The following is a 17046-nucleotide window of genomic DNA, read 5'->3' on the forward strand; positions in this document are numbered from 1 at the left end:
AGAGATGGAAGATATAAGGAGGGAGGGGAGACCTCAGTGAAGGCAGATTGAGAGGCTGGTGAAGTGGATGGATGGGTGGAGGAGAGAGGGCGGTGTGTGGGTGTCTGAGCCCAGGGCAGTGAGCCCTGCTGGGCTTGGCAGGGCAGGAGAGGCAGGGTGAGCTGGAGGTCCCGTGGCTGGAGCACAGAGGCAGAGACACACAGTCAGTATTAGAGATATCTTCAGACCGAAACAAGAGGCAGTCACTATTATACGTCAGATGGAGGCAGCAGTCTGTCTACACAATTTTTCCCAAAATCACATAAAAACAGAGAGATCATCGTCAAATAGGAACAATAACTACATTTCTTTTGAATAACACAAAAGCTACTATTTTTATCTACATAATTTATTTGACAGGAACATTGCTACTTCTTGTGATCATCCAGATACTGCCATTTGAAAAGGATTCATCTGCATCTTAAGCTACAGACTAAACTACTAACACTAATACGATAATGACCTACTCACAAAACTACATGATGAAACATCTCTACTGGATGTATGTTGATAGCATTGTGACATTGCTGATAGCCAATGTGTTTACAAAAAAACTGGATGCCTGTATCATTGCTCTGTTGGGAATATAAGACATTATCAGATATCCAACAGGTCAAAGAGTAAGCTTCCACAGGGTTCAGTAAAAGGAGATACAAACTGGTTGTCTGAGGTACGGAGGCCTCGGAGGGACAAAAAGGGCCAGTTTGTCAGACTGACAGACTTACCTCCTTTTACCAGCCAGCTGAAAGTTACACTTCAATCGCAGAATTTTTACGTGATTTTAGCAAGTTCAACAAGAGGTTTGAAAAAACAGTGCAGACACTCTCTCTCTCTGTGTGTGTGTGTGTGTGTGTGTGTGTGTGTGTGTGTGTGTGTGTGTGTGTGTGTGTGTGTGTGTGTGTGTGTGTGTGTGTGTGTGTGTGTGTGTGTGTGTGTGTGTGTGTGTGTGTGTGTGTGTGAGAAACTGACCGCCATCTGGGGTGAGTAGGTCTAAAGGATCAGTACGGACCCCTCCGTCCCCCTGCATCGTGCTGGAGGTCAGCCAGAGGCTATAGTTCTGTCCTCCTCTCAGGCCAGACAGACAGTAGGACAGGTCCTCCCCCAGAGAGACAGGGTCCAGCTCTGACACTGGGATACGCTGATGGAGAGGAGAGAGAGAAACGATGCCTTTACAGTAGAAAATAACTCACTTTTACACACGAGCATACAGTGTGTGTGTGTGTGTGTTACTCACCTGCTTTATAACAGTGTTATTGTCTGTGTAGTATAGAGTGTAATGCTGTATAACTCACCTGCTCTGTGACAGTGGTATTGTCTGAGTAGTACAGAGTATAGTGAAGGAGGATTCCATTTGGCTGAGTGGGGGGTTGCCAGAGGACAGTCACTGAAGAAAAGGTCAGGTTCACCAACGACACATTCTGGGGTGGGTCAAATGGCACTGGAAGAGAATTGCAGGATGAATTGGTGCAAGTTGCATGTCACTTGTGTTTACTAAAAATGAACTGGAGGCATGTTCAGTTGGGACTACAAGATTTTCTCAAAGGGTTGTGAGTGTGAGTGTATGCGTGCTTGCCAAACGTATATGTATGTGTGTACCTGCGTCAATAATACTGAAGCTGATGTAAATGAGGACTCCCCCGTCCCCCAGGCGCGTCCAGCTGGAGACAGAGGCGTTGAAGCGACTTTCTGAGTCAACGCTGATCACCACCGCTGTACCTGTTACATTCTGCCACACCTCAGATGACTCATTCCTACAGGAGAGAGAAGGAAGGAGGAAGAAGAAGAAGAGGCCATGTTGGAGCTGTGTTGGAGCTGGCCATGTTGCAGCTGTAATTCATGCTTCAATCAGAATGACTCATCCCTCAACATCTCCTTTTTCAACATCACATCAGCAGTAGGTTTCAAAATAACAATCAATATTGAAATCAAACTCACCAGACTCTGACTATGTAGTAGAGGATCTCAGAGTTGGCCTCTTTCGGCGGTTCCCATGACAATTCTACCTCGTAGTCTGACAACTTCCTGGCTAACAGGAACTGAGGGGGAGTGTCTGGGTCTGAAACACACTTCCTATTATTTAAGACCAACCAGGTCCCTAGGGGAAATGAACTGGAAGGAGGGGAGAACGTTAGCTAAACGCTCCTTGATCATTGGAAATAGCGGCTGCATGCTGGCTCATCTGTAAGCACAGCCCTGTGAAGTAAAGCTGGTTGGTTAGAAGTGATGGTGTTGATGTTGTTAAATAACGCTGTGGTAGCCCCTGACCTTTGACTTGTATTGTCAGAGGATCAGGAAGACTTGAGACAGAGAGGAAGTGAGAGGAGGTGATGATGAACATTCTGTGGTCCAGGATCTCTGGTCTTGTTAACGCCATAGTCCACTACGCGGCCACCTGAAACACAATGACCCTAACCATGGCCTCCCTCTACCTCCCCCCTCTTACCCCAGATCCCTCACTCCATTGGGGTGATGTATAGTGGTTTACTGCGGTGGTTCTGGGGTGTGTTTGTGTGTTAGAGAGGCTCTCACCATCCTCCAGTGTGGTGATGTTGAGTGGGTCACTGCTGTGGTTTCCAGGGCCCATTCGTGTGTGTCCCTTCACCACCAGAGTGTATTGCGCAAACTTCCTTAGGTGAGTGATCTGGACGTGGCTAATGGGTGTGGTCAGGTTGAGGAAGTGGGAAGAGTTTCGCAGCTCAAGGCTGTAAATCAAATCAAACGTAATTTAAAGTGCCTTTTCATCATGAGACAGTACAAATCCAAAATCCATGCAGAAATGTACCTGTAGTGCGTGATAACTCCATTGGGCACTAGTGGGGGTTCCCAGGTCACATTCACCTCATTGGGACTGACGGACTCATAGGACAGGCCGTAGGGAGGACTTCCCGGTACTAGAGGGTACACACACACTTCAACAAATCAAATCAAATTGTATTTGTCACATACACATGGTTAGCAGATGTTAATGCGAGTGTAGCGAAATGCTTGTGCTTCTAGTTCCGACAATGCAGTAATAACCAACAAGTAATCTAGCTAACAATTCCAAAACTACTACCTTATAGACACAAGTGTAAGGGGATAAAGAATATGTACATAAAGATATATGAATGAGTGATGGTACAGAGCGGCATGGGCAAGATACAGTAGATGGTATTGAGTGCAGTATATACATATGAGATGAGTATGTAAACAAAGTGGCATAGTTAAAGTGGCTAGTGATACATGTATTACATAAAGATGCAGTAGATGATATAGAGTACAGTATATACATATACATATGAGATTAATAATGTAGGGTATGTAAACATTATATTAGGTAGCATTGGCTAGTGATATATTTTACATCATTTCCCATCAATTCCCATTATTAAAGTGGCTGGAGTTGAGTCAGTGTGTTGGCAGCAGCCACTCCAGTCTGATGGCCTTGAGATAGAAGCTGTTTTTCAGTCTCTCTGTCCCAGCTTTGATGCACCTGTACTGACCTCGCCTTCTGGATGATAGCGGGGTGAATAGGCAGTGGCTCGGGTGGTTGTTGTCCTTGATGATCTTTATGGCCTTCCTGTGACATCGGGTGGTGTAGGTGTCCGAGTGGGCAGGTAGTTTGCCCCTGGTGATGCGTTGTGCAGACCTCACTACCCTCTGGAGAGCCTTACGGTTGTGGGCAGAGCAGTTGCTGTACCAGGCGGTGATACAGCCCGACAGGATGCTCTCGATTGTGCATCTGTAGAAGTTTGTGAGTGCTTTTGGTGACAAGCCGAATTTCTTCAGCCTCCTGAGGTTGAAGAGGCGCTGCAGCGCCTTCTTCACGATGCTGTCTGTGTGGGTGGACCAATTCAGTTTGTCTGTGATGTGTACGCCGAGGAACTTAAAACTTACTACCCTCTCCACTACTGTTCCATCGATGTGGATAGGGGGGTGTTCCCTCTGCTTTTTCCTGAAGTCCACAATCATCTCCTTAGTTTTGTTGACGTTGAGTGTGAGGTTATTTTCCTGACACCACACTCCGAGGGCCCCCACGTCCTCCCTGTAGGCCGTCTCGTCTTTGTTGGTAATCAAGCTTACCACTGTTGTGTCGTCCGCAAACTTGATGATTGAGTTGGAGGCGTGCGTGGCCACGCAGTCGTGGGTGAACAGGGAGTACAGGAGAGGGCTCAGAACGCACCCTTGTGGGGCCCCAGTGTTGAGGATCAGCGGGGTGGAGATGTTGTTGCCTACCCTCACCACCTGTGGCGTTAGTGTGTGAATGTGCCTAATTTGTGTGTGTGTGAAATAAAAGGTAAAATAGGGGGTGCTTATATTTGTCCTGTTTCACTGCATGTACAAGTGGGTAACCACCCGGAGAGTGGTGTGTGTGTGTGTGTTTGTATGTACTATATGTGTGTGTGTGTGTATGTTTGTGTGTGTGTAGACTCACCGTCCTCCCCAGACAGCATAGTGAGTGTGTCTGAGGTGTGGTTCCCGTGTCCGAGGCGTGTGTATGCTCTGACAGACACGTTATAGTAGGAGAACGGCATCAGCCCTGTCAAAGTCACTCTGGGGACAGAGCTGTTCAACACTGCCACAAATGATTGGTTCTTGTACAGGACCTCATACTGTTGGATCACTCCATTGGCTCTCTCCGGGGGCGACCAAGAGAGGGTGGTGGTGGATGGAGAGGTGTCTACCACTGTTAATCCTATGGGTGGGGAGTCAGGTTCTGAGGGAGAGAGAGAGGGATAACATTGGACTCTCTATCATGAAACCCACATAATGAGAGAGGTGGGGGTGGGGGTGTGTGTATGTATGTGTGTGTGTGCCAGGTACCATCCTCGGGTGTGACAGCGAAGATATCGTCTCGGTCAGACAGAGAGCTCTCTCCTACAGCAGTAGATGCAGCCACTCGCAGCTTATAACCTGTATACTTCTCCAGCCCTGAAACACACAGCAAGCAGCTTATAACCTGTATACTTCCCCAGCCCTGAAACACACAGCAAGCAGCTTATAACCTGTATACTTCCCCAGCCCTGAAACACACAGCAAGCAGCTTATAACCTGTATACTTCTCCAGCCCTGAAACACACAGCAAGCAGCTTATAACCTGTATACTTCCCCAGCCCTGAAACACACAGCAAGCAGCTTATAACCTGTATACTTCCCCAGCCCTGAAACACACAGCAAGCAGCTTATAACCTGTATACTTCCCCAGCCCTGAAACACACAGCAAGCAGCTTATATATAACTTGTATACTTCCCCAGCCCTGAAACACACAGCAAGCAGCTTATAACCTGTATACTTCCCCAGCCCTGAAACACACAGCAAGCAGCTTATAACCTGTATACTTCCCCAGCCCTGAAACACACAGCAAGCAGCTTATAACCTGTATACTTCCCCGACCCTGAAACACACAGCAAGCAGCTTATAACCTGTATACTTCCCCAGCCCTGAAACACACAGCAAGCAGCTTATAACCTGTATACTTCCCCAGCACTGAAACACACAGCAAGCAGCTTATAACCTGTATACTTCCCCAGCCCTGAAACACACAGCAAGCAGCTTATAACCTGTAAACTTCTCCAGCCCTGAAACACACAGCAAGCAGCCTATAACCTGTATACTACCCCAGCCCTGAAACACACAGCAAGCAGCTTATAACCTGTAAACTTCTCCAGCCCTGAAACACACAGCAAGCAGCTTATAACCTGTATACTTCTCCAGCCCTGAAACACACAGCAAGCAGCCTATAACCTGTATACTACCCCAGCCCTGAAACACACAGCAAGCAGCCTATAACCTGTATACTTCCCCAGCCCTGAAACACACAGCAAGCAGCCTATAACCTGTATACTTCCCCAGCCCTGAAACACACAGCAAGCAGCTTATAACCTGTATACTTCCCCAGCCCTGAAACACACAGCAAGCAGCTTATAACCTGTATACTTCCCCAGCCCTGAAACACACAGCAAGCAGCTTATAACCTGTATACTTCTCCAGCCCTGAAACACACAGCAAGCAGCCTATAACCTGTATACTTCTCCAGCCCTGAAACACACAGCAAGCAGCTTATAACCTGTATACTTCCCCAGCCCTGAAACACACAGCAAGCAGCTTATAACCTGTATACTTCCCCAGCCCTGAAACACACAGCAAGCAACTTAACACCAATACAACTTCACAGGCTTGAACCAGGCCTGTACCATGTGTGTATATGTGTACATACAGCATGTATGTGAGTTACCTGTGAGCAGTATGCTGGTGTTGTTTGTAACTCTCTGCAGGGCCTGGTTGCTATGCAGGTTGAGTCCGTAAACGGTGTAATGTATGATTCGTCCGTTGGGGTAGAGGGGCGGAGTCCAGCTGACCAGGATGGAAGTGGAGCTAACGTTCTGATAGTACACAGCCACCACTGAGCTAGGAACTATGACAACAACAACACACAACAATAAAAACAATAATAAACAACAATGACACTATTAAAAAACAATGTATATACAGTATCTATGTGTACCCTGCTCGCGGGTCTTCTCAGAGACGTGTGAGGCAGGACCCTCTCCAATAGTGGTAGCCGCGGTAACGGTGAAGGTGTATTCAGTGAAGGGACTAAGACCAGAGACAAGGTAAGACAGCTCCTCAGACTTCATGTCTATCACCTCCTCTCTCACATACAGTCCTGGAAGACACACACAGTATAGAGGACAGACTGTAGTGCATGGTAACACACCTCACTCTACTCCTCAACTCTATAGTCTTCAATCAAGTTTCTAGTTGTAATGTCACATGCACAGGTACAGTGAAATGCATTTCTTGCTCTAAACCCAACAATGCAGGAATCAATAGTAATGTAATACTAAAAGTATCATAAGGTAGAACAAAGAAAATATGATAAATAAAAAAAAGAGAACACAAGTAAATAAGCAAGCATACAAAAAGTTACAAAAAATGGCAGCAATTTTACAGAGGCCCAACCAATTGTGCTATTATGTGTTTTTTTTCACGTTATTTGTAACTTATTTTGTACATAATGTTTCTGCAACTGTATCTTACGGCAAAAAGGAGCTTCTGGATATCAGGACAGCGATCACTCACCTCGGATTAGACTAAGAGCTTCTGGATATCAGGACAGCGATCACTCACCTCGGATTAGACAAGACATTCTCCAAACACCCCACAGGGCCGACATCCCCGTTATTTGCAAGAGGAAGTGACGCAGGTACAGAGGACAAAGAGCTGGATGCCTGGTCAGGACCCGGAGAAGGCGACTGGGAAAGCTGCCGTTACCGTCAATACTTCTCGCCAACGTGCAATCATTGGACAATAAACTAGACGAGTTACGATCACGAATATCCTACCAACGGGACATCAAAAACTGTAATATTCTATGTTTCACGGAATCGTGGCTGAATGACGACATGGATATTCAGCTAGCGGGATATATGCTGCACCGGCAAGATAGAACAGCACACTCTCCGGTAAGATGGGGGGCTGTGCATATTTGTAAATAACAGCTGGTGCACGAAATCTAAGGAAGTCTCTAGATTTTGCTCGCCTGAAGTAGAGTATATTGTGATAAATTGCAGTCCACACCACCTGCCTAGAGAGTTTTCAGCTATACTTTTCATGGCTGTTTATTTACCACCACAGACAGATGCTGGCACTAAGAACGCACTCAGTCAGCTGTATAAGGAAATAAGAAAACAGGAAACCACTCACCCAGAGGCGGTGCTCCAAGTGGCCGGAGACATTAATGCAGGGAAACTTAAATCAGTTCTAACAAATTTCTATCAACGTGTTAAATGTGCAACCAGAGGGAAAATAATTCTAGTTCACCTGTACTCCACTCACAGAGACGCGTAAAAAGCTCTCCCTCCCCTTCCATTTGGTAAATCCGACCACAACTCTATCCTCCTGATTCCTGCTTACAAGCTAAAATTAAAGCAGGAAGCACCAGTGACTCGGTCTATTAAAAAAGTGGTCAGATGACGTTGTCCCCACAGTGACCGTATGTACATACCCCAACCAGAAGCCATGGATTACAGGCAACATTCGCACTGAGCTAAAGGGTAGAGCTGCCGCCTTTCAAGGTGCGGGACTCTAACCCGGAACTTACAAGAAATCCTGCTGTGCCCTGCGACGAACCATCAAACAGGCAAAGCGTCAATACAGAGCTAAGATTGAATCATACTACACCGGCTTTGATGCTTGTCTTATGTAGCAGGGCTTGCAAACTATTGCAGACTACAAAGGGAAGCACATCCGCGAGCTGCCCAGTGACACAAGCCTACCAGACGAGCTAAATCACTTCTATGCTCGCTTCGAGGCAAGCAACATTGAGACAGCATCAGCTGTTCCGTAGCCGACGTGAGTAGGACCTTTAAACAGGTCAACATACTCAAGGCTGCGGGGCCAGACGGATAACCAGGACGTGTGCTCCGGGCATGTGCTGACCAACTGGCAGGTATCTTCACTGACATTTTCAACATGTCCCTGATTGAGTCTGTAATACCAACATGTTTCAAGCAGACCACCAAATTACTACAGAGCGGTAGCACTCACATCCGTAGCCATGAAGTGCTTTGAAAGGTTGGTAATGGCTCACATTAACACCATTATCCCAGAAACCCTAGACCCACTCCAATTTGCATACCGCTCAAACAGATCTATAGATGATGCAATCTCTATTGCACTCCACACTGCCCTTTCCCACCTGGACAAAAGGAACACTTATGTGAGAATGCTATTCATTGACTACAGCTCAGCGTTTAACAGCGTTGTGGGTGAACAGGGAATACAGGAGGGGACTGAGCACTAACTGAACACAAAGCTTATCACTGAGCTAAGGATCCTGGGACTAAACACCTCCCTCTGCAACTGGATCCTGGACTTCCTGACGGGCCGCCCCCAGGTGTGGTGAGGGTAGATAGCAACACATCTGCCACGATGATTCTCAAAACTGGAGCTCCCCAGGGGTACGTGCTCAGTCCCCTCTTGTACTCCCTGTTCACCCACGACTGCATGGCCAGGCACAACTCCAACACCATCATTAAGTTTGCAGACGACACAACAGTGGTAGGCCTGATCACCGACAACAACGAGACAGCCTATAGGGAGGAGGTCAGAAACCTGGCCGGGTGGTGCCAGAATAACAACCTATCCCTCAGCGTAACCAAGACTAAGGAGATGATTGTGGACTACAGGATAAAGAGGACCGAGCACGCCCCCATTCTCATCGATGGGGCTGTAGTGGAGCAGGTTGAGATCTTCAAGTTCCTTGGTGTCCACATCAACAACAAATTAGAATGGTCCAAACACACCAAGACAGTTGTGAAGAGGGCACGACAAAGCCTATTCCACCTCAGGAAACAAAACAAAAAATGGCATGGGTGCTGAGATCCTCAAAAGGTTCTACAGCTGCAACATCGAGAGCATCACTGCCAGGTACAGCAATTGCTCGGCCTCTGACCGCAAGGCACTACAGAGGGTAGTGCGTAAGGCCCAGTACTTCACTGGGGCTAAGCTGCCTGCCATCCAGGACCTCTACACCAGGCGGTGTCAGAGGAAGGCCCTAAAAATAGTCAAAGACCCCAGCCACCTCAGTCAAAGACTGTTCTCTCTACTACCGCATGACAAGCGGTACCGGAGTGCCAAGTCTAGGACAAAAGGCTTCTCAATAGATTTGACCCCCAAGCCATAAGACTCCTGAACAGGTAATCAAATGGTTACCCGGACTATTTGCATTGTGTGCCCCCCCAACCCCTCTTTTACGCTGTTGCTACTCTCTGTTTATCATATATGTATAGTCACTTTAACTATACATTGATGTACATAGTACCTCAATTGGGCCGACCAACCAGTGCTCGCACACATTGGCTAACCGGGCTATCTGTATTGTGTCCCACCACCCGCCAACCCCTCTTTTACCCTACTGCTACTCTCTGTTCATCATATATGCATAGTCACTTTAACCATATCTACATGTACATACTACCTCAATCAGCCTATGTAGCCTGTAGCCTTGCACTACAGTATGTAGCCTCGCTAATTATATAGCCTTGCTACTGTATTTGGCCTGTCTTTTTACTGTTGTTTTATTTATTTACTTACCTATTGTGCCCCTAATACCTTTTTTGCACTATTGGTTAGAGCCTGTAAGTAAGCATTTCACTGTAAGGTCCACCACACCTGTTGTATTTGCCGCACATGACAAATAATTTGATTTGATTTATATATAGGGTTAGTCAGTTCCAGTACCATATTTACAATGTGCAGGGATACTGGAGTGATGGAGGTAGATATGTATAGTGTTAAAGCTGCAATATGTAACTTTTCCGGGGACCCAACCAAATTCACATAGTAATGTTTGTTATAGATCTGTCATTGGTATTGAAAGCAAGTCTAAGACGCGTTGGATCTGTTCTATGCGCGATATTTCTATGCTTCCCGTTCTTAAGTTTCGCGTTTGTGTCTTATGTTCTGTTTTGTACACCAACTTCAAACAACTGTAAATACTAGATTTCTGGTTATTTAAAATATATTTTACAGTGGTATAGATTGTACAATGATTCTCTACACTTTGAGTGCTTGTTTGGTCATGTAAACTGAAATTAGGAGAAATATTAGAATTTTAGCAACCAGGAAAGGGCAGAGCCATTTCTGCATATTGCACCTTTAAAATGGTTTAGAGGTTAAAAGGTGAAATGGTTATAGGTTAGAGGTGAGTGCAGTACCTCCCGGGGTGCTGGAGGCTGCAGCCCTGGTGGAGGGGAGTGTCTGGAGGTGTCCTGTGACTGCAGGTGCAGAACGGGTGGAGAGGCGTGGCTGGCCAGAGGTGAGCTGGCGGTGATGTGAGTTGGCAGTGAGCCAGGGGAGGGGTGTGGCCGGGGTTGAAGAGGTCAGGGAGAGGACAGAAGTCCCTGAAGTTACAGCATCAAAGGTCATAGGGGAGGAGTCTGGAAAGTCAGAGGTCTGGTCAGTCCCAGGGCCCATACTGGTCAGACTGGGGCTCTCAGTGACTGTGAGGACAGTGTAATTGTTGTGGTCAAGGTTAGGATTAAGGTCAGGGGGGGTTGAAGCGCTGTGTGTGCGGCTGGTTGTGGTCATGGTCATGCCAGTGACGACTGTGTGGTCGGACAGGGTGACCGTGAATGCAAGTGGTGAGGTGGTCAGGCTGAGGTCAGCTGATCTCTTACGCCGCAGAGAGTCACCAGGGATACCTGGCACTAACGTTCCATCACCATGGAGATCAGTGTCATTTAGGTTCTGAAGATAAGAGGAAAACATCAGGCATAAACACACACACACAATCGTTTGTTTTACAATCGTTTGTTTTGCTTCAAAACCTACCCCTAAGTATTACCTTAAACCCTAGCCCTAACACCTAGGTCCTAACCCCTAACCCTAATTCTAACCCTAACCCTAAACCAGGTATGGGCAACTTTGAACCCATCATGAGGGGCCGCAGTTGCTCGGGGGTCAGGGGTACCCCCTGAGTTCCTAAATTTAAAAAAATATATATACAGTACCAGTCAAACGTTTGGACACACCTTCTCACTCAAGGATTTTTCTTTATTTTTACTATTTTCTACATTGTAGAATAATAGTGAAGACATCGAAGACATCAAAACTATGAAATAACACAATTGGAATCATGTAGGAACCAAAAAACTGTTAAACAAATCAACATATATTTTATATTTCAGATTCATCAAAGTAGCCACCATTTGCCTTGATGACAGCTTTGCACACTCTTGGCATTCTCTCAACCAGCTTCATCTGTAATGCTTTTCTAACAGTCTTGAAAGAGTTCCAACATATGCTGAGCACTGCTTTTCCTTCACTCTGTGGTCCTGCTCATCCCAAACCATCTCACTTGGGTTGAGGTTGGGTGATTGTGGAGGCCAGGTCATCTGATGGAGCACTCCATCATTCTCCTTCTTGGTAAAATAGCTCTTACGGTTCCCGACAGATAAGGCAGCTCTGCTTCTAGCTCCTAAGTAACTAAGTATTTAATTTTTTGCGTGTTATTTCTTACATTATTAGCCCAGGAAATGTTTTGTGCTATTACCTACAGCCGGAAATAACTTTTGGATATCAGAGCGGCGGTAACCCACCAGCATTACGACCTGGAATATGACTTTTCAGAATTGGATCCTTTGTTCGTACCTCCCAGGGCAATTGAACTGATTCCAGAGGCTTATCCAAAACACCGCTGGTGGAGCAGAGGTATTCGGAGTGGACTTCTAGTCCGACTCAGGAGGCACGCATCCACCACTTCCGAGTATATTACTCGCTAATGTTCCGACTTTGGATAATAAAATAGACGAGCTCAGGGCGAGAATCTCCTTCCGGAGAGACATAAGGGATTGTAACATACTCTGTTACACGGAAACATGGTTCTCTCGGGATATACTGTCTTTGTCCATACAGCCAGCTGAGGTCTCAGTATATTTTGCAGACATGAATAAAGAACTCTCCGGGAAGAAGAAAGGCAGAGGTGTATGTTTCATGATTAACCACTCATGGTGTGATTGTGATAACATACAGAAACTCAAGTCATTTTGTTCACCCGACCTACAATACCTCACAATGAAATGCAGACTGTATTACCTCCCAAGAGAATTATCTTCGGTTATAGTCACAGCCGTGTATATTCCCCCTCAAGCCGATACCACGACAGCCCTCAAAGAACTTCACTGGATTTATGCAAACTGGAAACCACATATCCTGAGGCTGCATTTATTGTAACTGGGGATTTTAACAAAGCAAATTTGAGGAAAAAGCTACAGAAGTTCTATCAACACATTGACTGTACTACTCGTGCTGCTAAAACACTCAACCACTGCTACTTCAATGACCAGGATGCCTGCAAGGCCCTCCCCCGCCCTGCCTTTGGCAAATCCAAATAGGCAGAAACTCAAACAGGAAGTAGCCGTACTATGGACTATTCAACGCTGGTCTGTCCAATCGGAATCCACGCTTCAAGATTGTTTTGATCATGCGGACTGGGATATGTTCCGGGTAGCCTCTGAGAATAACATTGACGAAGACACGGATATGGTGACTGAGTTGATCAAGAAGTGTATAGGAGATGTTGTGCCCACTGTGACTATTAAAACCTACCATAACCAGAAACCGTGGCTCGATGGCAGCAAAACTGAAAGCGCCAACCACCGCATTTAACCATGGCAAGGTGACTGGGAATATGGCCGAATACAAACAGTGTAGTTATTCCCTCTGTAAGGCAATCAAACAGGCAAAACGTCAGTATTGAGACAAAGTGGAGACGCAATTCAACGGCTCAGACACGAGACGCATGTGGCAAGCCACGTCGCTGACACTGACGCCTTCCGGCCCAGATGGCATCCCTAGCCAAGTCCTCAGAGCATACACAGACCATCTGGCTGGAGTGTTTAGGACATATTCAATCTGTTCCTATCCCAGTCTGCTGTCCCCACTTGCTTCAAGATGTCCGCCACTGTTCCTGTACCCAAGAAAGCAAAGGTAACTGAACTAAATGACTATAGCACTCACTTCTGTCATCATGAAATGCTTTGAGAGGATAGTTAAGGACCGTATCACCCGTACCTTACCGGACTCCCTACACCCACCTCAATTTGCTGACCGCCGCAATCGATCCACAGACGATGCAATTGTCATCGCACTGCACACTGTCCTATCCCATCTGGACAAGAGGAATACATATATAAGAATGCTGTTAATTTACTATAGATCAACATTCAACACTATAGTACCATCCAAGCTCCTCAATAAGCTTGGAGACCTGGGTCTGAACCTCGCCCTGTGCAACTGGGTCCTGGATTTGTTGACGGGCCGACCCCAAGGTGGTGAAGGCAGGAAACAACAACTCCACTTCACTGATCCTCAACACAGGGGCCCCACAAGGCTGCGTGCTTAACGCCCTCCTGTACTCCCTGTTCATCCACGACTGCGTGGCCAAACACAGCTCCAACACCATCATGAAGTTTGCTGACGACACAACAGTGGTAGGCCTGATCATCGACAACGATGAGATGGCCTATAGGGAGGAGGTCAGAGATCGGGCAGTGTGGTGCCAGGACAACAACCTCTCCCTCAATGTGAGCAAGATAAAGGAGCTGATCGTGGACTACAGGAAAAGGCGGCCCGAACAGATCCCATTAACATCAACGGGGCTGTAGTCGAGTGGGTCGAGACCTTCAAGTTCCTTGGTGTCCACATCACCAACAAACTATCATGGTCCAAACATACCAAGACAGTTGTGAAGAGGGCACGACAAAACCTTCTCCCCCTCAGGAGACTGAAAAGATTTGGCATGGGTCCCCAGATCCTCAAAAGGTTCTACAGCTGCACCATCTTAGAGCATGCTGACGTGTTGCATCACCGCCTGGTATGGCAAATGCTTGGCATCTGACCATAAGGCGCTACAGAGGGTTGTGCGAACGGCCCAGTACATCACAGGGGCCAAGCGTCCTGCCATCCAGGACCTACATAACAGGTGGTGTCAGAGGGAAGCCCATAAAATTGTCAGAGACTCGCGTCACCCAAGTTATAGACTGTTTTCTCTACTACTGCATGGCAACCAGTACCGGAGCGCCAAGTCTAGGACCAAAAGGCTGCTCAACAGCTGAAGAATTCATAAAAATCCCCACCGGACAATTTACTTTGATTAATCTCCCCCTCCCCTCCCTTTTGTACACTGCTGCTACTCACTGTTTGTTTGTTACCTATGCATAGCCACTTCGCCCCTACCTACATGTACAGATTACCTCAACTAGCCTGTACCTCTTCACTGACTCGGTACCGGTGCCCCCTGTATATAGCCTCGTTATTGTTTTTCTTATTGTGTTACTTTTTATTATTAACCTACTTGGTAAATATTTTCTTATTCTTGAACTGCACTGTTGGTTAAGGGCTTGTAAGTAAGCATTTCACGGTAATGTCTACACATGTTGTGTGTATGGCGCATGTGGCAAATAAAGTTTGATTTGATTTCACACACACCTCCAACTCAATCATCAAGTTTTCAGATGACACCACAGTAGTAGGCCTGATTACCAACAATTACGAGACAGCCTACAGAGAGGAGGTGAGGGCCCTGGGAGTGTGGTGCCAGGAAAATAACCTCTCACTCAATATCGACAAAACAAAGGAGCTGATCGTGGACTTCAGGAAACCGTAGAGGGAGCACGCCCCTATCCACATCGATGGGATCGAAGTGGAGCAGGTGGAAAGCTTCATGTTCCTCGGCATACATATCACTGACGATCTGAAATGGTCCACCCTCTGCAGCAGAGGTAACTCCAGGTCTTCCTTTCCTGTGGCAGTCCTCATGAGAGCCAGTTTCATCATAGCGCTTGATGGTTTTTAAGATTGCCCTTCTTGAAATCTTCCGTATTGACTGACCTTCATGTCTTAAAGTAATGGTGGACTGTATAATTTTCTTTGCTTATTTGAGCTGTTCTTGCCGTAATATGGACTTGGTCTTTTACCAAATAGGGCTATCTTCTGTAAACCACCCTACCTTGTCACAACACATCTGATTGGCTCAAACGCATTAAGAAGGAAATAAATGCAGAAATTGCAGAAATTAAATATTAACAAGGCACACCTGTTAATTGAAATGCATTCCAGGTGACTACCTCATGAAGCTGGTTGAGAGAATGCCAAGAGTGTGCAAAGCTGTCATCAAGGCAAAGGGTGGCTACCTCGAAGAATCTCAAACATAAATATATTTTGATTTGTTAGCACTTTTTTGGTTACTACATGATTCCATGTGTTATTTCATAGTTTTGATGTCTTCACTATTATTCAACAATGTAGAAAATAGTAAAAATAAAGAAAAACCCTGGAATGAGTAGGTGTGTCCAAACCTTTAACTGGTACTGTATACATTTTGTTCTCCACTTGTCTGAATTTGACTTGTTTTGGTATCCTTGTGAGGACTTCTGGTCCTCACAAGGATAGTAAAACCAGATCCACAGAGTGGTACCAGTGTTCCGATGAGAGTGATGTCCTGCAGCAGTGTGTTGTCAGACAGAACCAGGAGTCTGTACTGTGTGATCAGACCATTGGGTTGGGCAGGGCTTCTCCAACTCACACCCACCGACACAGAGTCTAGTGCTACTGCCTGCAGAGCCTGCACCGCACTGGGAGCTACGCACACACAAACACACACACACACACACACACACACACACACACACACACACACACACACACACACACACACACACACACACACACACACACACACACACACACACACACACACACACACACACACACACACACACACACACACACACACACACACACACACACACACACACACACACACACACACACACACACACACACACACACACACAGAGAGAGAGAGAGTACCAGACAGTCTTAGAGACAATGTTAGAGAACCAGGCAGAATGTTTAGATATTCAAGGTAGGAAAATACTTCTGCACTCACCTCGTTGACCAATAGGGAAAGGAAAACTACTGCACTGGTAGAGCACATCACTCAAGACATGTGTCTGTTCTTACCCTCAGCATGTGTCAGTACTGCAGAAAAGGCCTCAGGCCCCAGCAGGCCAGCAGACTTGGCCCGGACCTTTACTCTGTAGTGTGTGTAGGGAGTCAGACCAGAGTACGCAAACTTCAGGTCCCCTGTGCTGTTCTCATAGATAAACCCTGACACACACACACACAGTGTTAGGGTTAGATCTGCCACCTTCAGTGTTTTTACTTCAGCAAGTATTTTGTATATGTGTGTGTCTGCATGTGTGCGTGTGTGTGTACCTGTGGGGCCGTAGAGATGGGTGACGTAGCTGAAGCGTCCGGTAACAATGGTTGGCGGATCCCAGGAGACAGAGACTGACTTAGACGTCACATTCCATACCGACAGGTTGTAGGGAGGGTCCTCTGGGGCTGCAGCACACAAATGCATATTCACATGGTGAGAGAGAGAGAGATGAAGCGAGGAAAAGATAGTGAGACACGGAGGGATTGAGATGTAGACGGTTATAGAAAGAAATATGGAG

General features: G+C 46.5%; 1 protein-coding gene across 1 annotated transcript in view; it reads right to left on the reverse strand.

Moving 5' to 3' along the window:
• The window catches only part of LOC118400838 (phosphatidylinositol phosphatase PTPRQ-like), a 33326-nt gene that overhangs the window by 15176 nt on the left and 1104 nt on the right, over nt 1-17046 (reverse strand). Inside the window, exons 4-19 of the mRNA XM_052474624.1 lie at nt 16805-16933; nt 16550-16696; nt 16002-16165; nt 10741-11272; nt 6525-6737; nt 6255-6434; nt 4843-4950; nt 4454-4735; nt 2822-2930; nt 2469-2741; nt 2312-2336; nt 1975-2171; nt 1636-1790; nt 1332-1477; nt 1009-1177; nt 40-176 (exon numbers count right to left, since the gene is read on the reverse strand). Coding sequence (XP_052330584.1) covers nt 40-176; nt 1009-1177; nt 1332-1477; nt 1636-1790; nt 1975-2171; nt 2312-2336; nt 2469-2741; nt 2822-2930; nt 4454-4735; nt 4843-4950; nt 6255-6434; nt 6525-6737; nt 10741-11272; nt 16002-16165; nt 16550-16696; nt 16805-16933 — 2966 coding nt within the window. The remainder of the gene's footprint in view (nt 1-39; nt 177-1008; nt 1178-1331; nt 1478-1635; nt 1791-1974; nt 2172-2311; nt 2337-2468; nt 2742-2821; nt 2931-4453; nt 4736-4842; nt 4951-6254; nt 6435-6524; nt 6738-10740; nt 11273-16001; nt 16166-16549; nt 16697-16804; nt 16934-17046) is intronic.

Source organism: Oncorhynchus keta, chromosome 22 (genome assembly GCF_023373465.1).
Source record: "Oncorhynchus keta strain PuntledgeMale-10-30-2019 chromosome 22, Oket_V2, whole genome shotgun sequence".
Taxonomy (NCBI): domain Eukaryota; kingdom Metazoa; phylum Chordata; class Actinopteri; order Salmoniformes; family Salmonidae; genus Oncorhynchus; species Oncorhynchus keta.